Raw genomic sequence first — 25,272 nt, forward strand, 5'->3', positions numbered from 1 at the left:
TTGAAATAGTGACTTATTTTCTTAAAATTATTACTTCTTTTTTGGAGATTTTCCACATTTACTGTGTCAAAATTAATTTAAGGGCTTATTTTCTTACAATATTGACTTATTGACTTATTATCTTGAAACTTCAATGTATGAGTTATGTTGAGGTATTCCATTTCGTTTTGCAGGGTGACCATATGTTCTCTTTTTCCAGGACGTTTCCATTTTTTGGGATTTAAAAAACATGCTCAGCTGGGATTTCTAAATAGAATCTTTTGAAACATCCTTAAAAAATTGCTTTCATGTTAATATTTGCTGTCTGCCCCAGTGATTATTTTAATGTCAAGATTTTGAGAAAAAAAAAAACTATTTTGACATAATAAGCCATAAGTTCAAGAAAATAAGTCATAAAAAGTCAAATTTTAGTTAGAATTTGAGGTACTGCTGCCAGAAATATATATATTTAAAATATTTAACATATTCTTACATATATTTATTTATATATAAAAATATATATAAATAAGAATCCTTATATATGTAATTTTTTAATATTTTCAATATCTAATATTTTAAAATACTTGAAAAGACTCGTCGCATTATTTTACAGAGTGAGAGAAACAGCGTTGCTGTGGCTGCAGTGGAGCAGCGCTCTGAGTTTGTGTCTGTAGCGGATCTAATAAAGTTTGTTTTGAACAATATGGCGGCGCCCTGTGAGCGGTGTGAGTCCTGCTGAAGCACACTCGGACTCGGACTCGGACTCGGACTCAGACAGATGAAGAGCTGAGTTTAAACCGGGTTAATGTCTCCTACATGACTCAGGGCAGCTCTCAGTCCCAGTCCAGCCGGGCAGCTCGTTTAATCCTCCGGCTCAGTGAGTAGCTGCTCTGTGTGTTTGTGTTTGAGTTGTTGTTGTGCAGAGAGAGAGAGAGAGAGAGAGAGAGAGAGAGAGAGAGAGAGAGAGATGCTCTGGTCTGTAATCTTCAGTGTTAAGTTCTCAGTTTACTCTCTTCTCACCTCTTTGATTTCAGTTTTAAAGTCTCAGATTAGCTCTTGTAAAGCACAGCTGTGCAGGTCGCTGTCTGTCCGAGTTCTCTCAGCTTGTATCGTGACTGTAGCTGTCAAACCTCGCCGTGTCCTCTTAGACAGCTAGCTTAGCTAGCCTGCTAACGCTAACCGCAGCGCTGCATGTCTGAGAGTACAGCCGTGATTAGATGTCACTAATGTACAGAAGTTATGTTTAATGTGACTAAATAGCCGCGATGTTGTAAACTAATTTTGGAGACACATCAGAAACGTCGGTGGTGAGATTTATAGCCATTTTCCAGCCCTGTAACCATAGCAACAACACAGCAATGTCTCTCTCTCTCTCTCTCTCTCTCTCTCTCTCTCTCTCTCTCTCTCTCTCTCTCTCTCTCTCTCTCTCCCCCTCTCTCTCTCTCTCTGTATGAGGTTATGTGCTACACTTTAATTTGTGCTGACCCCATCTCATCCACACACTGTAAAGTGAGTAGAATTAATAGAGGGGCCCAAATCTGATCCAGCTACATTGTTGGTCCACAACATTCAGACTAGAATTGGCCCGCCATTATAGACACAAGACAAAACCATATGAAGCTGTCTGGCATCTAGCCCTATTCTGGTCTGCATGCCTCACATTTGCCTGGTAGTTATCCAGCATTCACATTGGAAAGCCAGAAATGGCCCCAAACTGTCTCCTGTCTGGGATCGTGTGCTACACTATTTATTTTCTTTTTTAATTTGTTAGTAGTACCATATAATGCCATAAGTCTTTGCATTAGTAAACTTCCACATGTGGTGACCATTTAATGAAGTGAGACCTATCGTAGACCTCTGAAGTAGTATGTCATTCTGTAGTCAATGTCATGCTCATATAAGGAACTCCAGGTCTAAGCGGGGAAAAATGTACAGAATAATCTGTCACATGTTGTGGCAAACAAAAATGTTCTAAACCCAGTATGTTTTGTACTGTACATATTTTTCCTGTGTGTTACTGAATCCTCTGAATTATGAGGTTGTGAAGTAGTCAAACTAAAATATTGCTACAAACCTGCGCATTGAAATGATGTCGCATGAACGTAAGTCTAATGCTATACTTTATTCTTTAACAACTCCAGCTCTCACAGTGTAAGCTGCGACGGCCAAAGCAACATAACTACCACATTTTGCAAAGCTTGATGATTAGCGAGGTTGCCAGTCTTACAATGTCAGTGTAAAGCACAGCAGTGTGAGCTTCCATAGTAAAGCTCGCCAACACTGCTGTGATATTAATAGTAGTAATATTCATAGTTTGACTTTTTAATGACGTCTTTATTCAGAGGATCCAGTGACATTTGGAGGCCAAATTGTACATACAATAAAATGTAGCAGTATTTGGAACAGGGGTGGGTGGGATGGCAAAAATATAACATCACGTTATGTGAAGACATTGTCACAGTAGGCATCATGAAATGTCATTTTTCTTAGCCTTGATAAGTTGCAACTGACACAATGCAACAGTACTGGCACATTGTTAAAACTGATGAGTACATCAAACATTATTAATATGAATCATATCCAATTAAGCATGACAAATTATTTCCACTGTTTAATGAAACATACAATTGATCAGTGTTCTTTAAGTACTGACAGCATCCATGATATGCTCAGTGAATTGTGGTGTAATTTATCATGATAATGATAAAATATCATCATACTGCCCACCACTAATTGGAACACTTTTGTTTACCACAGGGTGTGATGGGGCGATTTTCAAAAATGTAATTTATGACTCCCATAAAGAAAACAGCTTAGACCCTGAGTTCCTAATATGGACCTGACATTGACTACAAAATGACAGCATGACTTCAGAGGACTATTATAGAGCCTTCACTGTCTTATGTATGTGAGGAACAGAAGGAGAGGGCAAAGGTCCCACACATTTATTTGTTACAATCATTTTTTTTCTTTTCACTTTTTCTGCATCAAATATACAGTTTCACGAAAGGAAAGAGATTCAGATTACTGCCTAAAACCACCTAGTATCGATATTTTTAAGCAAGGATTTATTCTCCAAAGGAAGCATCAGTGTCTGAAATACTGATGCTTCAGCATCAATCCACCCACCCTTAATGCACAGTATATATTTCTTTCTGTCTGTCTTCCTGCCCCCTTACCATGTTACACAAACCGGCAACCTTGAGTGTACCACTGAGCCGAGACGGTGCTGAGACTCATGAAGCATGTGGGCGTTTGGTTGAGAAATGATGCCACAAACCACTTTTGCTGTTTCCTACAGAAAGCCTTTAGCACTCCTTGTTTTTGGTTCTGTGGTTTATCAGGGCCAGTAGACTGTGTGGGGTTTTTGGTTATAGGCATCTGTGCTAAATGTCTTAAAGTTTGTAGACATTGGCTAAGTCAGCATTTCTACTGAAATGGAAGGTATTAATAAGGAGTTTGTTTCTGCTTTGCTGCAGTAACAGTTTCTACTCATCTAAGAACACTTTACATTAGATGGAACATTGCTGTGAGGATTTGATTGCATTCAGTCACAAGAGACAGAATTGGATTGTCTTGTGGAAGACCCTAGGCTCAACGTTGATGCACAAAATCTTTCTATTCTGGTCGTATTGGATCTTAGTGCAACCTTTGATACTGAAAATCATTCAACAAAAAAATGTACATTTCTTGTGGAGTCCCAAAAGGTTCAGTTCTTGGGCCTTTGCTTTTGTCTTTGCACGTTACCTCTAGGTGATGTCGTCAGGAAACATAATTTTAATTTTCATAGCTATGCTGACAACACACAATTATATTATTATATATTGACAGGCTTACCAGCTATGTGTCAGATATTTCTCAGTGGTAGTCACAAAATTTTCTATAACTAAATCAAGAAAAAACTGAAATAGTGATTCTTGATATTAAAACTTAGAGAATGCTGCTTTATGAGAAGCTTGGTTCTTTAGCTTCATTTACCAAACCTAGGCATGATCTTAGACTCTGAGCTCTGCTTTGTCCTGCATGTAAATGCCATCACTAAAGTAGCTTTCTAGCATTTGAGAAATATCGCAGAAGTTTGGCCTTTTTTATCTCAGAGCGATGCAGAGAAACTTGTTTATGCATTTGTTACAAGCAGAGATGATTACTGTAATGCTCTTCTTACTGGACTTCCTAATACATCCTCTACAACTCGTACAAAATGCGGCAGCGTGCATCCTAACAAAAACAAAACAGAGAGATCATATCACTCCCGTTTTAAAAGAGCTGCACTGGCTACCTGTATCTTTCAGGACAGACGTTAAAGTTCTGCTGCTAGTTATTAAGGTTCTAAATGACCTTGAAGCACCACTTACATCCCCACAGACCCATACGTCTGTCTGTTTATGTTCCAGCATGTGATCTTAGATCTGCACATACTGACCTTCTGTAAATACCTTCTGTAAAATACAGAAAACATGGAGAGACTCTTTCAGTTATTCTGCTTCTAAATTCCATCTTTTATTAGACAGTCAAGCTCAGTTCACATCATCTAAACATCTAAAAACATTTCTTTAACTTAGTGTTTAAATAAAAGCCTATGTCTCTTGGTATTTATCTTTTTATTTTGATATTTGCTGTTTTATTATTTGATTTTAAATTAATACTCATAATTTCTTGTATTACTGTTAAACTTTATCACCTCTCTGTAAAGCATTTTGAGCTGCCACAGTATGAAAGTTGCTATATAAATAAAGAATTTTATTATTATTATTATTATTATTATAGTTGTTGTTGTTGTTGTTATCAAGAGCATTAATGAGGTAAGGTAGTGATGTTGGGTGATCTGTTCTGGATCACAAAATCCCAAAGGTACTAGATGGAGCTCCATCCATCCAGAGAACACAGCTCCTCAGTGCTGGGGAGCTTTATACTTTTCTAGTCAATGCTTGGCTTTGGACATGATGAACTTAGGCTTAAGTGTGGCTGCTCCAGAGCATCCCAATCTATTAGCAGTGCTTTTCTGTGCAATGGGTGCACCTTAAAGTAGCTGAATTCACTAAATAGAAGGGCTGTCTGGATGCTTTTGGGCACATAGTGAAGGTGAAGAGGTCTTTGTCTACAGGGTTATACAGGGGTCAACTGCTCTCACATGCAAAGCCCAGCAGGTGACCAAATACTTTATAGATGAGTGCACCATTAACGTTTTTATATGACCAAAGTGAAAGAATTTATTTCTATTTCATTTTCAATGCCCATGTGTGAAAACCTGTTTTGTATATATTTATTTATTTATTGTTAACTTCTAGTTTCCAGGGTGATAAAATAATCACCTTACAGTATCTCATGTTGCCATAGTAACCACAGTGATGGGCCTGGGTTTTGAGGCTGTTGGTTTAGTAGGTTTTATTTTGTCATGGTAGATGATGTATAGTATGGTAGCCCTGTCTCCACCTATTTTCTGTTGCTTTAATCATGTAAGCCAGGGCGTGGAGTCCAGCACAGTTTTGGTGATTTCTCTAGTCTGACACAAAAACTAAACCTTGTAATTTGTCACTGAGTTGAATCTTGTATGTTTTAGCAGGAAAATAACCCAACAGTGCAGGATTCAGGCCCTCCATTCCCGAACCCTGATGTATACTGGTATAGTCCATTTCCAAGCATTTTAAAAAAACATGAAGACACTAAGAGCACAGGGGAATCTATAAAGATGATCGAAAGACACAGCAGGGAAAAACAAAAGCACCCAGGGCAAACAAGACATGAGCAAACTTTAATGGCAGTGTGTTCCAAGAGCTATGCTGCAGCCGAGGAAGGTGGGTCCCTGGCAGCACTGTCCTGGTTCCTCGTTTGTATTACATGATGCAAAAGTGGACGGTCTTCTAAGGACACTTTGTCACATCATCGAAAAGGAGTCTGCGTGCACAGGGTGATGGAGAAAATACTGTTGCTGGGATGTTAGTAAGCTGGCAAGCAAAATTGATTTGTTTGTAATTAAACGCTATCCTGCAAGCTAAACACTGTTCATCTCACTCAAAGCTCACCCTGCATTCAGTTTACACCCTCGTAAACAGACACAGCTAAAGGAATAGTATACTGTATGTTTTACTGTGTACATTGCTGGCTGTTTTAAACAACATGTGCAAGTGCATAGAACTTTTACAGTAAGCAAAAAAGCTATAGCTGGCCCTTCTCACAAGCACAGGCTGTTTTTTGGATGATACACCATAAAGCTGATGCATAAACTAACTAATTCCAGCATGAACGAGATGTAGTGGTTTCATGTGCCGGAATTTCTCTTGAGTTACCTTCTGGTCAGACACATTCACAAAGGATTATAGTTGAAGCAAAACCATGGTTACATTTCACACCTGTATTTAAAGGATCCTTTTGACTGAAAGTTTGGGCACCCCTGGTCAATGACATGTTTTGTTGATTTTCACTTAGAAAGTTAATGCAGCCTCTACAAAGAACACATTTCTGCTGTGTTTAACATATAGGAAAACATTAAAATATAAAATGTGCCATAATTTTTGCACATGACACTTTTTCAGTTTATTAAGTTCAGCAAATAAACAAAATTGTACACTATTGTACTAAAATTAGTATTTAAATGTAATTAAATTAAAGTATTTTAATGTGTTCTCTGTCTAGGATGTGTTAACTTATTTTCACTTGATTGGGGGTATTCAAACTTTTTTCATATCTCCATAGAAATGACCAATTTTTATAGCATTGCCAGTAGAATGGGATGCTCTGGAGCAGCCACATACGAGCCATAAGATTACCATTCTCAAAGCCGAGTGCCAACCTGAGGGGTATAAAGCCTCCAGCATTGTGCTGTGGAGCAGTGGAGCTGTGTTCTCAGGAGTGATGGGGCTCCATCCAATACCTTTGGGATGAGTTGGATTGGAGTTTGTGATCCAGAATTGATCATCCAGCATCAGTACCTGACCTCACTAATGCTCTGATGTCTGTGTGTAATCCAATTCTCACGGCAATACAACTCATCCATACATACTTTGGCATCCATTATGAAGCATCAGTCTATGCAGTACAGCACTGTAGATGTAAACCTGTGGACCTGTTTCATAGTCCGGTAAGCATAATGTGTTTTCAGATACTGAGGTCACATTGGTTTCCTGTTCAATGTGCTGCGATGAGCATGTGGGCTAACCTTGAAGAGGAAGCTTTCATGAAAATTACGGTGGAAACTAGTGAAACATGGTTCTCTTTCAGCAGTCAAACAAATCTTTTAAAATAGCACACCTTTTATAAAGCATAGTCCATTTGTACCAATTTGTGTTTCTGCAAGGATTTCTAAATCATGTTAGAGTTTTTCTGTAAAAGCTTCTGTTACGTACGTTGTCATTATACAGAAGTCAAATCGTCAGCTTTCGTTTAACAGGTTTAAGGTCGAAAACTCTGTTACTACATCTGTTTAAAACTTAACTCCTACAGCAGCACCACATCTGTAGAGCTGAATTTTCTGGTTTAAAGACTAAGAAGACCCCCTTCTGATGATGTATCTTGAAGGTGGGAGAAAGTTTGAAAAACTACAAGGGTTTTGGGGAACATTGTTGAGGGTGGACTGTTTGAAATGTTTTGGCTAGCTGGTTTATTCAGAAGGAGACCAGATAGCTAACGTTGCTGTTAGGAAGCTGAAAAAGGACGTATTTGCGTATATTGTGGTAAGAGAACATTAATAGACAAAAAATGAAAAGAACACAACAATATGAATTCTATTAAAGTGATGAGGTTGAGGGATGCCATGCGTCGCTGCATAATATAACTTAATATGACAAATAACTTATTAAATAGTAGTTAGGTTGGAATGCCCATTTTAAACTTCTGACTGTGCAGTACTGTACACTGATAAGTCAGTCCGACCCCCAAGTGTAAGTGTAATAAACTGCTCTGTGGTACTTCTTATCTAACTAATAGTTTATTACACTAGATATTTGAACATTGCTGTGATTGCTTTCAGCTACAAGAGCATTAATGAGGTCAGGGACTGATGTCGGGGGGCTTGGCATTAGGCATGGTTGGAGCTTCATCCCTCCAGAGAACACAGTTCCACTGCTCCACAGCCCAACACTGGGGGGCTTTTTACCCCTCTAGCCGACGCCGACATTCTATTAGCAGTGCTTTTCTATGATGAGTATACAACATGTATGTTGTATGAGGTTGTATTGCACTGTGTTTATGGAGCTTATGAAACAGTTACCTGTTAGAGCTGCTCTTATCTAACCATGCTTCTTCTTCTGGTGCTTCTTCTCTAACCATATGTGACTTAATAGTTTATTTTTTTGTCTCCAAGGGGTCTGATGCAGATGACGATGTGCAGGCTTGCGGTGTGCTCTCTGGGTCTGGTGAGGCAGGGTGGACACCTTGGTTTTCCAATTGCCCCAGCTCTTTGTCCCCTCAGGACCAGTGTCCGGACCCTGTTCAGCGAGACTGGAGTGTGGGAGCGAGACTACAGGGCAGAGACCAGGCGCCGGGTGGAGCAGTGGTGGCATCCACGCATCCAGCAGCAATGGGAGAAGGAAATGAAGGAGCAGGTGAGTCATTGTGACGGTGAGGTGTTAAATTAGACTTGGTCGAAGATGGTTGAGGTTGTGAATTAATAGACCAAACAAACTAGATATCTAGGCTGGATAACTCCATTCATATATAATTTGCTAAACAAATCTAGAGCCTCTAAGGCAGGGGTGCAGAACTGAGGGCCAGTGGCCAGCACTGTTAGGTGATTTCCCTGCTCTTACACACCAACCAAACCTGGTAAATAACTGATGAGTTGAATCAGGTGTGCTTGAGCAAGAAAGGAAGAATCACCAAACTATGTAGGAATCTGACCCTTCAGGACTGGAGTTCCCCACTCTTGTTGTAAGGGCCGAGTTAAATATACATCCTCTGTCAAAGACCCTTTTTTATGTTCAGTTTTTTTGATGAATTTTGATGAATATGACTCAGTTCAAGTCAAACTAAAGAGCTTTGTAAAAGTGGTAGCATTAGTTCTCTGTGCAAGTTAAACTATATATCCACGTTTATGGACACCTTTTCACCCAATTAACAGTATTAATGGGGAGTTGATCCCCCGTTTACTGCAGTAACAGCCTCTACTCTTCTGAGAATGCTTGGAACATTGCTGTGAGGGTTTGATTGTATTAGCCACAAGAACATTAGTGAGGTCAGGGCATGGATAGAGCGCATTGGGCATGGATAGAGCGCCATCACTCCACAGAACACAGTTCCATTGCTCCACACCCAGTGTTGGAGGGGCTTTATACTTGTTGGAGGGGGACACTTGGCACTAGGCATGGTAATCTTAGGCTCCAGAGCATCTCGTTCTATTAGTGGTGCTTTTCTGTAGAGATTATACAAACTTTATGTGTGCATTTATATTAGCATAGTCAGATTCACTAGAAAGGTGTCTGGATACTTGTGGACATTGTTTCTAGAAGTCGCTAGAATATAGTTGCAGAGAATTTCAGACCAGTTTAACCTTTAATGACTGATTAATGCCGTAATATGAGAATGGCACTTTAAGTGGTTTCTGTGAAGATCTGTTTGGATCCTGTTTAGAAATTGTTTGAATTCCAGTTTCAGTTTCAATTTGTCTACTCAATGGAAATTGGAATTGACTTCAGTGTCACATGTCAAAGGTTTTTTCCTCTTAAGATTTTATTTATATACTTTGACCTGGCATAGTTGTCTGACTAGCTCACTGTAACTGTCATTCGGGCCTAAAACTAGCATTTAAAATGGTATTTTTCATGTTTTGTAATATTCTGTAGCACATCATTGTATTTCTTAGCCTCATTGGTTTGAAAGAATTCACAATTTTGTATCCTTTTAGTGTTTTCATTAGTCTCTCAGTAAAATACCCAGCATCCATACACAAAAACATCATACAGCCATTTTGAGTGCCCCCCACGGTAATAAAGAAATCCTGACTGCGTAGCCATTAATTTAGAGAATAATAAGTACAGACAAGATAGTTGACGTCCTAGCAGTAATGTTAGCTATCTGACTCCCTCCTACATTAGCCAGTGGGAAAGAAATAACATTTAAAATAGACATTTCAGAAAAGCCCCAAAGCCTTTGCAGTCTTTAAATGTTCCTCCCACCTTCAAAATACATCACCAGAGGAGGGGTGTTCTTATCTTTAAACCTGAAAATCTCACTTTACAAACTACTATGGCACCACTGTAGGAGGCAAGTAGGCATGTTTACAACAGATGTAGCAAAACTTTCAATTTTACAACTTAATCTGTAACTGAAAGGTTAATGTTGACACCTTTGTACTAACTATTTAGTAATAAACTTGACCCACCTGAACAGAGAATTGAAATATCTGTAATATCACTAAATAAGCTGTCTGGATCCAAGGTGAAAATATGAAAACATTCATTCGAGCTGTAAGAATCAGTGTGCATTGACTGTATGAGTAATGGCTAATATGTGACAACAAAAACAAATTTTGGTTGGGTTTCATTCTAATTAGTAAATAGTGACTACTACACATTGCACAGACAGGCCCCAGTGCTTTCTGCTTCCTGTTTTCACTGCATTTTCCAGGCTGAAGAGGCCAAAGAATAGTCTCTGTATGAAAGAGCAGCGTGCTCGACTCCATGGAACCCTTTGGCTAGGTAAAAGACTGTATGGATGGATCTGCCCCACTGGCCCTTAAAAAGACTGCTTTCTGGTTTTGTTTTCTGTTGCCTGATCCAGTGTCTAAACTGCTACACAGACACTGTTCTGAGGCTTCCTCTTGCTACCAGTCTTTTAAATTGAGACATACAGTACGACTACAGTGTAAATGAAAACAGGTCTAGTGACTATGATATATATTTAAATAGAAGATGCTATAGATCAGATGCTAATCTGATTTTCCCACCTAGGCCATACATTCAGGAGAACAGCTGAAAGGTGTGTGAGCAATGAAGACAATTTCTGAGTTTTCAAGAATGCTAGTGATTTTACAATGGCTCTGCTAACACTTAGAATTAACATTGATCACTATGTTACGTTTGAAATGACTTCTGCCATTTTCTTTAGTTCAATTTAAGTTGGACAGGACTAAATTTGGTGCAGGTGACGTCAGATCTACCGAAGAACCGGTCAAAGTTAGCAATATGTATACATCAGCTACTCGCCTTCCTCTTTCTCACCTAGCTTGACTGCTGTCCCGCTGCTCCGAGTCCCTCTAAGCCAAAACTCTCAGCACTTAGCTTATTTAAGCTTTTCTAAGTGTGTTAACAGTGCTTGCTATGAAGGTTTATTACACTGTTGTTTGTAACATAGCTAGACACTACTTCCTACTTGTGTTGGCCACCTGTTGCAGGATCTACAGTAAGTGATTAACTTTGTTTATGAGAGCTCAATGGCTAACGGTCCAACTTTACTGTACAAATAAAATGTGATGTTCACTGCCTCACTAACGTGAAGGCTCAAATATCAGACATGATATGTCATAAGATGAAAGCCTGAGTTCTCGAATATTAACCGAGTGGGACTTCCTTTCATGACGCAGTTAAATGATGCAGACCAGCCCACCCCAAACTGTTATCCTCCGTAAGTAGCTTTTGCATTCTTGTCTTCTCAGTGCCACCTTGGTTTTTTGCAGTTCTTGTTGCTGATGTCCATCTTCACATGATTCACATGTGAAAAGTGCTGCATTGGTAATGCAAAAATAAAATGGATGAACTCTGTAGAGCAATGCCTGCTGTGAGGTCTTGAAGGGAACATTTAATAGTACATTTATAGTATAGTACATTACATATACATTAATAGTCAGTACTTATATGCATGAGCAACCAGCAGAAATGAAAATGAACTCTGTGCATTTCATAAAAAGTGCATTAAAACACAAAGCTTCTGTTTTTTTTTCTCAGTTACAATGATAAATTGGTTTAATAGAAGCATTGAATGTGTTTTTTTTAATTTCAGTTATAAAACATATGAGTTTCTGCTACAACACTTGCAACTTTTATAGCGTCACTGCTACATGCTCACAACTTTTACGTACAGCCGTGTCCTAGGTGTGCCCTAGTGCATGTGCCGAAGGTAGCCGAGCTAGACCTGTGCACAAATGCGCGGATCTGATCACAGTGCATGCTCTACTACCTCAGGATCAGGGCAGTTAGATCTGAATGCTCTCCATGTGCATCTTTTAAATGTGTGCATAGACAACATCTACAAATGAGATGCATTTCTTTTGAAAAGCCAAATGTAAACAGGGCCAATGAGGATTTAAATGCTTTTCCAGATGTGTTGTCATTGTTGAAAACAAACTGTTTATTACAAACTGTCACCTCTATTGCACTTCTTTTCAAAAAGAACCACCATCTTTATCCTCGGTATATGGATGCTAGATAGATCTTCCATGGTGGCAGTCTTTAAATGAATCCTTAAGGGGACTTCCGCTGTCTAAAAATAATCTGACCCTTGAGATGATTAAAGAACTTTTTATTTCTGCTCTTGTACATGAATCTCTGGTCTGGCTGAAGTTTCATGCACAGTTCTGTTTGCTTCGGGTAGTCTCCCCTGTTGTGTCTGACTCGGATTGAGAAAAAGCAGCGTGTTTCATTTTTCAAAAATGTTTGCTACCACACAGCGAAGTTGCTTTTCCTTCACATTTTGAATGAACAGCTGTCGATAGGTCAAGTTCTATATTCCGACTTTCAGCCCACATCTCACCTCAGCTGGATGAGTGTCACCTACCGTGTTTCTCTGTGAATTTAGGGCAAGGCTTTGTGGAGGCTTGTGCTAGAGCGGTTGCCTTGTCGCTTTGGCAGCCTGTGAATAATTCAGGCCTCTCTTGACCTGATCTGATTAATGCTTCCCGGACCGGCGGCCTTCTTCAAGACCTTATGAATCATTAAACGTCAGAAACCAAAGTGTGTGTGTGTGTGCAGGCATGGCAGTGGTCGTGTCACTGTGCCAGACTCTCTCTCGCAGGTCAGCTGTACAGAGCAGCTGTACCTTTATGAGGGCACTTTATGATTCCACTGAAGAGCAAATATCCCTGACATCAGAATCCTTTGTGGTGGGAATAGGTTTCCACTGAGCATACCATGGTATTAGATTATAACTTCATAGCCATGTCAAGAAACACCACACCGTGTTGAGGGTGGGCAACATAGCAAAAAATACTACTGCATTAAACCTAAAGGCAGTTTCACAATACGATTATGTAGCATGATAATTAGCGTTTCTGAGGTTTGTAAGCAAGTTGGATCAGACGAAATGCACCAGCAAAACTGTAGTGCCATTACGAAAAACAATAAGTATAATAAGGGGTGAGCTAGAGGTGGGCGATATGACAAAAATATAATATTGTGATACTTTTCACAATATTTTCATGATATAAATTTTCATGATACATGGTGTCACAATATTTTTTTTTTCAGATATCTGATCCATTGGAACTGTGAAAAAAGAGCCAGTAGTGCTACCTTTTTAAAAAATACTATCAAAAAATGTGAATACAATGTTTTTTATCCAATATTTGACATAGTGTGTTGCACTAAATCCAGTTAAACAGGGCTAATTTTGCTCTCTTTATAATGAGACATGCAGTTGGTCAGTGTTCTACTGACAGTATGCATAGTACAACCCCATTTCCAAAAAAGTTGGAACGCTGTGCAAAATGTAAATAAAAACAAATGCAATGATGTGCAAATCATTTAAACCTTATATTTAATTGAAAATAGTACAAACACAACATATCCAATGTTGAAACTGGGAAATTTTATTGTTTATTGAAAAACATATGCCCTTTTTGAATTTGATGACAACAACACATTCCAAAAAAGTTGGGATGGAGGCAACAAAAGACTGGCAAAGTTATGTAATGCTAAAACACCTGGCGGTTAATTGGCAACAGGTCAGTAACATGACTGGGTATAAAAGAGCATCTCAGAGAGGCTGAGTCTTTCAGAAGTAAAGTTGCTCTGTGAAAGACTAATATTGCAACAATTCAAGAATAATGTTTCTCAATGTAAAATAGCAAAGAACTTTTACTTTTCATCATCTACAGTACATAATATCATTAAAAGATTCAGAGAATCTGGAGAAATCTCTGTATGCAAGGGACAAGGCCAAAAACCAGTATATGCTGGCCGTAATCTTTTCACCCTCAGGCAGCACTGCATTAAAAACGGACATGATTCTGTAGAGGAAATCACTGCATGGGCTCAGGAACACTTCTGAAACCCACTGTCTGTGAAAACAGTTCGTCGCTGCATCCACAAATGCAAGTTAAAACTCTAAAACGTAAAGAAGATACCAGATATAAACAGGATCCAGGAATGCTGCCACTTTATCTGGGCCCAAGCTCATTTAATATGGACTGAGGTGAAGTGGAGAAGAACTTAAAGAACACTGGCAACTGCATGTACCCTTACAAAGACATTGGAAAAAAATCTAAATATAAATAAATACATGGATTTGTTGACATTAAGAAGGACCCTTAGTTCCCTCTATCCACCCAATATTTCCTGTGCCACGGGGTTGCTAAGCATAATATATCCACCCCTATGCTTAACAGTTGTCAAGATGTGTGTGTGTTGTTTTTTTTTTTTCCTCCAAACACATTAAACATCTGGGATTCTTTTCATTTAAACCCAGAAATAAACAACATAACATTTAAAAATCTTGAAAAATGTATTATTGGAAATTCTACATGATTTCTAGGTCGCTATTCAAATTTAAGCACATTTGTGCCACTGACCATGATGAGGCCTTTGTACAAAAAGGCCTGATAATAGAAAGTACAATGAAATCTTTCTATTAAATTAGAAACTAATGCAAAAAGAAGCTTTTTTTCAGTACTGGTCTTAGACTTTTGGACCCCATTGTATCTTTGATGATTGTAACCAAGGAGTTACTTTCTCGGTCTTGTTTCTGAAACACCTCTGGCTTATCACATTGTTGTTTGCATATTTCAGATGTTGACTTGTGATGAGCGCTCAGTTAAGGTTACCTTCTGATGACACATGTAGATGATGGTTGTGCAACAGCACTGCACGATGGACCGATCCATCACTGTTCGAAGCCAGACATATCTTCCTATGTGTTCTTGGCAGTGATGTGAGGGTTTTGCTTTGCACACTCGACCAGTCTACAAGCAGTTCGATCAGAGATTAATCTTGGTCTTCCAGACCTTGTCATGACATCAACAGTTCTCTTAAACTTCTGTTTCTTGTTGACATTTCAGACAGTGAAAATTGCAAGCAGGAAGTGTTTAATTATATCCTTTATAATCTTTTTTTTTACTTTTTCTGTTATCTTTAGTTTCAGATCCTTAGTCAGCTGCTTTCATGAGCCCATGGTTATTGAGTAAGGACCACACCCTGAGAGGTTTAAAGTGTCACATAGTTTAATACACTCTGGAATTGTCTACACCTTTACATTGTCTACAAGTCAAATAAGCTCTGAGACTTAATAATAAAAAATTCTCATATTCTGAAGATACATCTATTCATAAAAACAGTAATAAGCTAAAACTTTAGAGATGTATCAATACAAAAAATGACATTGAATTGTATCACAGCATCTCATATTGTGTTGTATCATACTGTATCATGACTAGCACATCAGCTTCTGGCTAATGTGTTAGCTTGTGAAACTTTATTTTGGGTTAAACCGATGTTTTGTTTCAGATATTTTACTTTTATAGTGTTGAGTGGTGTAATGAAATAGGAAACGTTAACATATTAATGTTTTAGCCTCTTTTTATTTTCGCTGTATTAAAAAAATGTACTGAAATGAGACATTAATGCATTGTATCAATCAAATAATAAATTTTATGCATCATTATACCTGTATACAGCTTGTAACTATGTGTTAACACACAAATACCTACATATTTCCATGAATTATAATGTAAAGGGGATTTCCACTGATTTTTTCATAAGACATTTGTTAAGATAGAAAATCTTTTAGAGTGGTTTGCTGCGAAATGCTCCATGCTAGACAAACAGATCAGAATTTTTCACAGGGGGGGTCGTAAGAAGCAGGCGTCTGAAGCCTTTTAATGCCTCTAAAAGCTCTCTCGTGGAAAGGTATTACACTAAAAGGTTGTGAATACACTGCCTGATGTCTGAGACAATGTCTGAGACATTGTTTTACGATAGTTTTAAGAGATGCTGCTCACAGTTACTCTTTTTACTTACACATTTTATTCACAAGAACCAGGGACATTTTCTTGGGCTTGGTTTTTTTATGCAGCTTGGTCTGTGAATGATCTGAAAAGGTTTGTTTTTCTTTTACACGGTTGAGAGCTAAGTTTAAAATAGTGAAATACTGTAAAATAGTAAAATACTGAAATATCTGTGCGATACAAAAGTTTTTTTTTTCCTGTTTATTTTCTCTTGACATTCAGAGCTCCCAGAAGAAGAAGTTTTATGTCCTCTCCATGTTTCCGTACCCGTCTGGTCGGCTGCACATGGGCCATGTGAGGGTCTACACCATCAGCGACACCATCGCCCACTTCCAGCGCATGAGGGGTCATAAGGTAGCTGTGTGGAGAGTTTCTCTGAATCACATTTATCGTCCTCGCGCTCATATACACATATCGTCTCTGAGTTCTTTTCCTGCCTGCCTACGCACATACTCGGCAGCCTGGGTTTTTGTCCTGTGAAGCTCTTTGGTCAAGGTCTTCTGTTATGCCATCATTATGGTTTAAAGTCAGAGGCATCTGAATACATGGAAAATTTATAAAAGCACGTTTCTGATTGCATCTCAAGCCTCATGCTAGCCAATAAGAACAGACGTCATTTATGTACAACCACATTTCTAAAAAAAAGTTGAAACATCATGCAAAATCTACAGAATGCAAAGATGTGCAAATCATTTAAACCCCATATTTAATTGAATTAAATAGTACAAAGACAATTTCTCGGTGTCAACATTTGATATGTTGTCTTTTTACTATTTCTAAATTAAATTAAGGGTTAAAATGATTTGCACATCACTGCATTCTGTTTTTATTTACATTTTCCACAACAACCCGACCTTTTTGGAAACAGGGTTGTATTTCAGTCTTAAAGGTGCAGCAACAAGAACTAGCTGAGATAAAGAGAGGTAAAAGTAGATTATGACTTTTTTAGATATAAAGAAACTCACAGATATTATAAGTGGACCTATAAAAATACACAACAAATGTGGGAACAACGCCAGTTAGAGCAGTTTGATGTGAAATGCTCCGTTCTAGAGAAGCTTAACAGTAATTGTGTGCTGTGCCTCTGAAAGCTTCCTCACAGAAAGCTATTACACGTAGTGTAATATGTGCTGCTTGATGCCAGGGATGTTGTTTTATGGTAGTTTTAAAATGACATTTTGGGCTATAACACATATTTTGTAATTAATTAATAGAAGGGTGTATACAGGGCAGTGTAAGGCAAAACAGCCCCCCCCCCAAAAAAAAAAGTTCAGCTCTCTCCCTCTCTTTCTCTCTCTCTCGCTTTCTCTAAATCTCACTCACAGTTGCTTATCCTGTTTTTCTCACATTTCCCTCTGTGTGCCCTTTGAGTCATCCCATCAGTCTTGCTGTCCTCTCCGTGACCAATCCCACTCTGGTCCGAGAGACGGGCAGCAGCTGCTGGGTGTTGTAAACACAGTGCTTAGTGTAGGTGATGATTTAATGGGCCTTGACCAAGTGCTGGCACAGTCAGAGAGGCAGCGGCAGCACTGTGCTGCTGATTGAATTGGAACTGACAGCGTTCAGTCAGGTTTTCCTATTAGGGGAGGTTAGAGAGGGGTGAAAACAGAGGAGTGATAATGGCTTTATCACTCTATAAACTTCATCTTTGATTATTAGAGAGCGGGTGCCTGGTGGCTTAGGCAGAATGGCCAAATTTGATCACAATATGTTTTTCCATGTAATTCAATATTGATAATTTATGTGAATCTTCTAGTGCTACATTTTGAGTATAAAGAATTTTGAATCATGAAGAAATCACATTGCATCTATTTAAAATAGCACATTTCATTCAGTGTGCCTTATATTAATAAAAGCAAAAAGAATGTTGAAAGTAAAAAAGTAAAGTCAATGTGCTTAAGAGTAAAAGACAACACAAATAAAAAGTAAAAGGAGACATAGACTAAAAGACAAACAATTAAACAGAAGTACATAAAAACAGAATAAAAAAAATTAACAGGAAATTAAAGACGAAGGTGGAAATGTTATTGGACCATTACAGTAGTCCACCCTGCTAGAGATGAAAGCATGGATGAATTTCTCTAGATCTTGTTGGGACTCTTGACTCTTGCTATATTTTTAAGATCTTAGACTGCTGTTCTGCTGATTACTTTGGAATGGCTAGTGAAAGTGAGATCTGAGTCTGTTAGAACACCAAGATTTCAGACTTGGCCTTTGGTTTTAGAACCCTGGAATCAAGGTTATTAAGTCTCTTCTCTTTGCTGCAGAACACAGTGATCTCAGATTTGTCCTTATTTAATTAAAGTAAATTTTTTGCCTTATCCAATTATTTAGTTCCATTCACTGACAGTGAGTTTAATCATCTGGCACCTGTGCATCATGTGCATAACTTTGGTAATCAATGTTGCTGTCACAGAATTGACCTAAAGGGTGCAAAGATTGAACAAAAGGGGTATGAGAACTGATCCCTGGGGCACACCATATCAGATTCATAGCTGCACTGCTGTGTCTGATCCACTCAGACCAGCGCAACACACACTAACACACCACCACCACGTCAGTGTTACTGCAGTGCTGAGAATGATCCACCACCCAAATAGTACCTGCTCTGTGAGGGTCCATGGGGGTCCTGACCACTGAAGAACAGGGTACAAGGGGGCTAACAAAGTATGCAGAGAAATAGATGGACCACAGTCTGTAATTGTAGAACTACAAAGTGCACCTATATAGTAAGTGGAGCTGATAAAATGGACAGTGAGCGTAGAAACAAGGAGGTGGTCATAATGTTATGCCTGATTGGTGTATAATGTCATATTGGCCACCGCATTACAACTTTTTACAAAATGTTTGTGTTTTGATGTCAGGAGATCTGTACATGAAAAAGATACCACATAATGAAAGTGATATTACAGCATTCTTTTGAAACAACAACATCTGTTTTGATATGACAACACGTTGGTTGAAGTTCAAGCCTTTGCTGTTAACACTCGGTCGAAAAACAGTGACAATCATTTTACAGAAAATGGATCTAAGGTACATTACTGTAATAAAAAAATAGCGGTAAAATAGTAAAAGTAGTTTGCTATTTTTTTCACCTGAAAAAGGAAAAAAGATGTTGGCATGCATGCCAGGTAGTGAGATGTTGTCACCCTGCACGTTTAGGAAGCGTGTTGAGGAGCTAATGGGCAACATCATTATGGTGAAGTTCATCTGTTCAGTACGTTCTTTCCCACAAGACAGTGATAATAAGGATCATGTGATTGGCATCTGTCTTCTGTCTGTTCACCATAGCAATCAGAGCATCAATTTGTGACTCTCGCATTTACTCAGCCACGCACATAAATAACTTGTCCCCGTGGTATACAAATGAGGAAATGATGCTTGTGGAGACACGAAAGACCTTGTCACTGATCAAAGCATTTTTCCTTTTTAATCCGGTTTACGTCAACTGTTAAGCTCGCTCGCTCTTACTTTGTGCGGCAGATGGAGAGGTGCTGCTGGGGCTCTTGTAGGCAGTTGCATGCAACAGTGTCTCCTCAAAGTCTCCTCTGTCCTTCACCTCAGAGTTTCTGCTCTTATTACGCAAATACTTCCATGTAAGGAAAGGCTTGCAGTCCTGATTTAAAGGTTTGGTAAATCTTGCTAAAAACTGGTTGTCCAGTTTAAAACTTAAACACAATTCTGTTTATAAAGATATGCATATCTGTTACCTAATCGTTTTAGAAATCAAACCTGCTAATCTGAAGTTTCTTCTGAAAAGGATATTAACAAGGAGCTGTTATTAAAGATATTAACAACTGTCCCTATTTTGCTGCACTAACAGCTTTGCATTAGATATTGGAACATGACTGTGAGGATTTGATTGCATTCAGCTATAGGAGCATTAGTGAGGTCAGATGTTAGATGAGTAGTTCTGGATCACAAACTCCATTCCAACTCATCCCAGAGGTATTGGATGGAGCTCCATCACTCCAGAGAACACAGTTCCACTGCTCAGTAGCCTAATGCTAGGTGGCTTTTATGGGGACACTTGGCATTTGGCACAGTGACCTCAGGCTTTCTTTGGAGATTGTGCAAGCTCCGTGTACGCAGCTGAACATCTGTGTCAGTGTCATCTTTGAGAAAAAGGAGAAAATCAAGCTCCACTCTTGCTTCAGAACTGAAAAATTCCACAGGTGTTTCTGTCCATCCTTCAACTGTGAGACGACTCAACACTAAGTCTGAAAGGATGTGTAGCTGACAAGAATCTCTTACTGAGAAAAAGTCATAGACATAAAAGAAGGAAGTTGGCATGAGAAGGTTGTATGTTGCTGAATGTATGTTGCTGAATAATAACGTGCACTTAATGGTCATTTTGACTGGAAATGAAATAAATGAATGGGAAGTCTTTGACCTTTCTGCAATACTGTAATGTATATGCTAAAAATCTCCAGTGACAGACCACCTTACTCATTCCATTTCTGGCTTGACCAATCCTTTCCTATCGCTTTTGTATATGGTGCTGCGTCTCTTGTCTTGTTGACATTGTAACCAAAGGTAGCAGAAGTGTGTAGAATGGTTGACTTTGTTTTGCTATATATCCCCACAGTCCATGTAATCGCCCTGCAGTGACCTGCCCCACACCGCCGAGGCAGCTCAGTGCAATTCAGCAGGGCTAAGGAGTAGAGAGTCTCAGACTGGCTGAATCAATTTCCCAATTTAAATCCAATCAAGCATGCGTTTCAGTTGCTGAAAGGAGGCTAAAGTCAGGCACTCTACAAAACAAACAAGTGCCGAAAGTAGCTGTAGCCAAGGCTTGGCAACACACAGACAATACAGACCATTTGTTGATATCTGTGTATCACAGGCTTGTATGTGGCTTGTGAGTTTGGCACTATCTTGCTTTATTTGCTCCAAATAGCTTGTGCTGAACTAAAATGAAAGTCCACAGGGAGCACTGTTGTTTTATGTGTATAAATTATGAGCATAAAATGTGTTCACAAATACCTGGAAATAAAGGTGACATTGCTGGAATATTCAGTACTGTGCAAAAGTCAAAGACCACCTTTCATTTATTCCATTTCAAGTCCAATTGACCTATAACAAGTTCATTTTTCAGCATTTTTCAGACAAACAAGCAGAAAACATATATTTAAAAAAATATATAAAATATAAACAACTAAATATGATTTCAAAATGTTCAGTGTTTCGTGTGTTTACTCTTTGCCTTTCTTTTAGAGCTTCCAAGCTTTTCAGGGGACTTGCTCTTAGTTTTTGAAATAAATCATCAGGTGTATTTTCCACACCTCCAAACTTCAGTCTTAGAAGTTGATTGCATTGCAGTTTTAAGTGCTGTTTATCTGATGGTGACAGTTTTGGTGGTCAACCAGGTCTCACATGGTTGTTAGGAGTCCAGAGTTGTTTTGAAACAGTCCAAAAACATGTTTGTTTTACTTTATGACCTTCATTGTATTTTTGTAAAAATACGCTCATTCCAAATTTGTTGCCTGCGACACATTCCAAAAATAGTTGGGACAGGAGCATGTTCACCAACCCCCAAAAAAGGTCACTTAATTAAACCTGCCACAGCATGAGTTACGAAACATGCACATCCTCATTAGCAACAGTAAAGCTGTTATCAGTTTACCCATAGCATTCTGTGTGCTATCCTGTTTTCTATGCACGAGGCTTCCTTTCTCGTCGGATGCACTGTGATGATTTTTTTAAATTTTTTTTTTTGAGTGAGCTTGCAGGCTTATTCAGAATAGAATTTGGACCAGTAATTGCTCATTGCTTGTTTGAATCAGAGTAATGTTACAACACAGAAGCATCCAGACACCCATGTACTGTGAACATGGCAAGACAACCACAACTAACTGTGAGTCAGAGGGAGTAGATATGCTAGTTTTCTTGCTCAAAAAATAGACCTGGAACGCAACAGTTTAGATAAAATAATCTTAGATTAAATCTCAGATGCAGTATTTTTTTTAGCCCTGTTTATTACAGAAACTGAATTTTCAGCTTTGTTAAATCACATGTTAAATAAGGGCAATAGTAGCATCCAGACATTTTATTAACATTAATAGTAGTCTTATTAAAAGAAAAGAACAGATGAAATGGCCACTTTTTGTTTTTTTTGTCCCCCCACTTTTTTTCCTTTGACTTTCCTGCTCCTTCAGTATACGAATGGATTAATTTATGTCTAATCTCCTCCAAAAATGAATAGTTTGTGCTTATTGGCCATTTTGTTTTTTGCGCATTACTGTAGCTACAGCAAAATAAGTTAGAGAGTGAAAGTGATGCAAACACAGATGCATTTGTCTGTCGCAATCGTCGCAAGATTGGACAGTCTTTGTAGAATGATGGTCAGAAATCCTGTTCTGTCTAAAGAGAAATCGTTGCATGCTTTGCCTACAGTGTACATTGAGTTTTCAGTTCAGAATGCTAGACTTTGTGCCATTTTAACACAATATTTTGAGTATTGCACTACAATTTCTCATTAGGGTTAATAGAATTTTGACAGCGTTCCATGAAGCTTGTTCTTAGAAACAGTTGGTATGAATGAACGGGGCATGGATGAATCAATTCCCCATCCTTTTGTTTCATTTTTAGGCTAATATCTGCTTTGCACACCTTGTGAATGCAGTGCTGGAGCTTTGTGAAGAGAGTGTAGCTGCTGAGACAGAGGCTGATGTGTGACTGCATGTTTGCCACACGCTGTTAATTTGCTCATGCTAATGAACGCACATAATAAAGGTGCTGCCATTGATATTGTGCGAGAGAGTGATGAAATGTCCTCAAAATGTCCAGATGCTACTTCTGTTTTTTAGCAGGCCAAAATAATGGTTTATTTATTTATTTTTCTTACTTTCAGTACAGTAGGGTTTTAGCACCCGCTTGGCTTAATAGCATTCAGCGCTTTGCTTAACAAATAAGGTGCAGCCAGTTACCAAGGATACTGATTCTCCCAGTACAGCCTGAGTGATAAAGCGCTTAGAGTCACTGTCTGTGACTCTCTCTCTCTTGCTCTCTCTGTCTCTCTCTCTCTCTCTCTCTCTCCTTCTTTCTTCTCACCTTTCTCAGCTTTCTGCTTTTTCCATCCTCTTCTCATCTTTCTCTTTTTTTTTTTCTCTCTCTCTAACAAGAGTAAAAATAGGACTCTTCACCTCCGTTGTCCACATGTTCTATTGTTTCAATACTCAGAGAAGAAAGCTAATTTTATCTAATGGACAGGGAGAGAATGAGTGTCGGCAGCAGGGAGACTTTAGGGGAGTGTATATGACGCAGATGCTAGGCCAGATACACCCCTACCTCTCAGATCAGATCTGATGAGAACTTAACAATGTGAAATCCCATTACTGAGAAACATAGACAATATAATGTAAAAGTTACTCTGTTCTGCATTAGCATTGGTCATTTAACACTGCTACACTAGGGCCACTGGAGGCTATATACACACCTTATTTCCAAAAACACTGGGATTTACTATTGTGCTCACCACTTTTCTTTAAACCATTCTTCCATAATGCCATTCTTCCATTATACAAGTCTTCAGCAGAACAACCATACGGAGCCTTCAGTGTCATATTTTGCACTTCGTAATGCGCCACACATTTTTGTGTGAGACCGGTCTGGACCGCAGGTAGGACAGTGTAGCACCTGCACTCTCAGATTATGCAACCATGCTGTTGTAACTTCTGCAGAATATGGCTTGGCATTGTCATGTTGAATTAAGCATGAATGTCCCTGCAAGAGATGTCTTGAAGGCAGCATATGATGCTCCAAAGTATGTATATATCTTTCAGTGTTAATGGCCCTCACAGATGTGCAAATTAGCATGTCCTGACCACTAATACACCCCTCATGCCATAACAGACCATGGCTTTTGTACTTTACGCTGGTAATAATCTGGATGGTCCTTTTCTTCTTTGTCCCAGAGAAACACAACATCTATTATTTCCATTGTGTAAGGTTGACTTGTCAGACTACAGTACATGTTTCTACAGTGCGTCATTCTGTTTAAGACGTTGGCGGCGTTTCTGGACACTATTGACATATGGCTTTCACTGTGCATAGTATGGCCTTAACATGCATTTGTGGATGCAGCAACAAACTGTGTTGTCAACAGTTGGTCAAACAATTCCCAAGCTCATGTTGTGGTATCCATCACAGAACCCTTTACAAATGCAGTGCTATCGAGGGGATAGATCAGGGACATTCAGCTGTGGTTTTTGGCCTCTCCAAACTCAGAGATTGCCTGATTCTTCCCGGATTCCCGGAATCTTTTGATGTTATGCACTGTAGAGGGTGAAATACTAAAATCTTTGCCATTGCTTGTTGAGGAACGGTATTCTTAAATCTATGATTATTTGCTGCCGTATATATATATATATATATATATATATATATATATATATATATATATATATATATATATATTGTTTTTTTTTTTTGTTTTTTTTTGGTTGAATTGCCAAGCCAATGACCCATCATTACTAAAAGATAAGGCCTTTCCCAGATGCTCCTTTTATGCCCAAGCATGGCTGCGCCAGATGTTTAAGATGTTTTTTGAGCATTTCACAACCTTCCTAGTCTAAAATTGCCCCAACGTTTTTGGGACGTGTTGCAGGCATCAATTTCAGAATAAGAGTATATTTACAAAAAGCAATGAAGTTAATAAGGTAAAACATCAAATATCTTGACTTTGAGGTCTGTATAAGAGGCTCAGTTCTACTTTAGAATAGGGCATTAAACACTTCTATACTGGGGCCAGCACTGGAGGCTGTAATTAGAGATGTGTATTTTTCGAAAGTAGTATCGATATTGAAACCCTATGCCAATACCAATCTGATCTGATCTGATACTTTTTTCTTTAAAATGACTTTAAATAAGCTGTTTTTAATGATGCGCTTCACCTAAGATGAGCATCTAAAAGTAGTCTGTCATGCTCAAGCAACTCAACTGCTCTACTACCCCACAAATTCACAGCTAACAACATCACACCACACGGTGTGAATAAGTGCTACTTCAGGATAGATTTGTTACAAGATTAGATCAGATTCATTCTTTTTTTCCCCTCTGCTATCCACTCCAGCATTGTCTGATACTTGGTATCAGATCAGTGACATATCTGTAAATCATCGCTGTCCAATGAAGAATGTGTATTT

General features: G+C 38.7%; 1 protein-coding gene across 1 annotated transcript in view; it reads left to right on the top strand.

The window, feature by feature from the left end:
- Positions 1-691: 691 nt before the first annotated feature.
- Positions 692-25,272, top strand: part of lars2 (leucyl-tRNA synthetase 2, mitochondrial) — a 90,760-nt gene continuing 66,179 nt past the window's right edge. Inside the window, exons 1-3 of the mRNA XM_036560585.1 lie at positions 692-856; positions 8,279-8,519; positions 16,349-16,480. Coding sequence (XP_036416478.1) covers positions 8,286-8,519; positions 16,349-16,480 — 366 coding nt within the window. The 5' untranslated portion in view covers positions 692-856; positions 8,279-8,285. The remainder of the gene's footprint in view (positions 857-8,278; positions 8,520-16,348; positions 16,481-25,272) is intronic.

This window comes from Colossoma macropomum, unplaced genomic scaffold, assembly GCF_904425465.1.
Source record: "Colossoma macropomum unplaced genomic scaffold, Colossoma_macropomum, whole genome shotgun sequence".
NCBI lineage: Eukaryota > Metazoa > Chordata > Actinopteri > Characiformes > Serrasalmidae > Colossoma > Colossoma macropomum.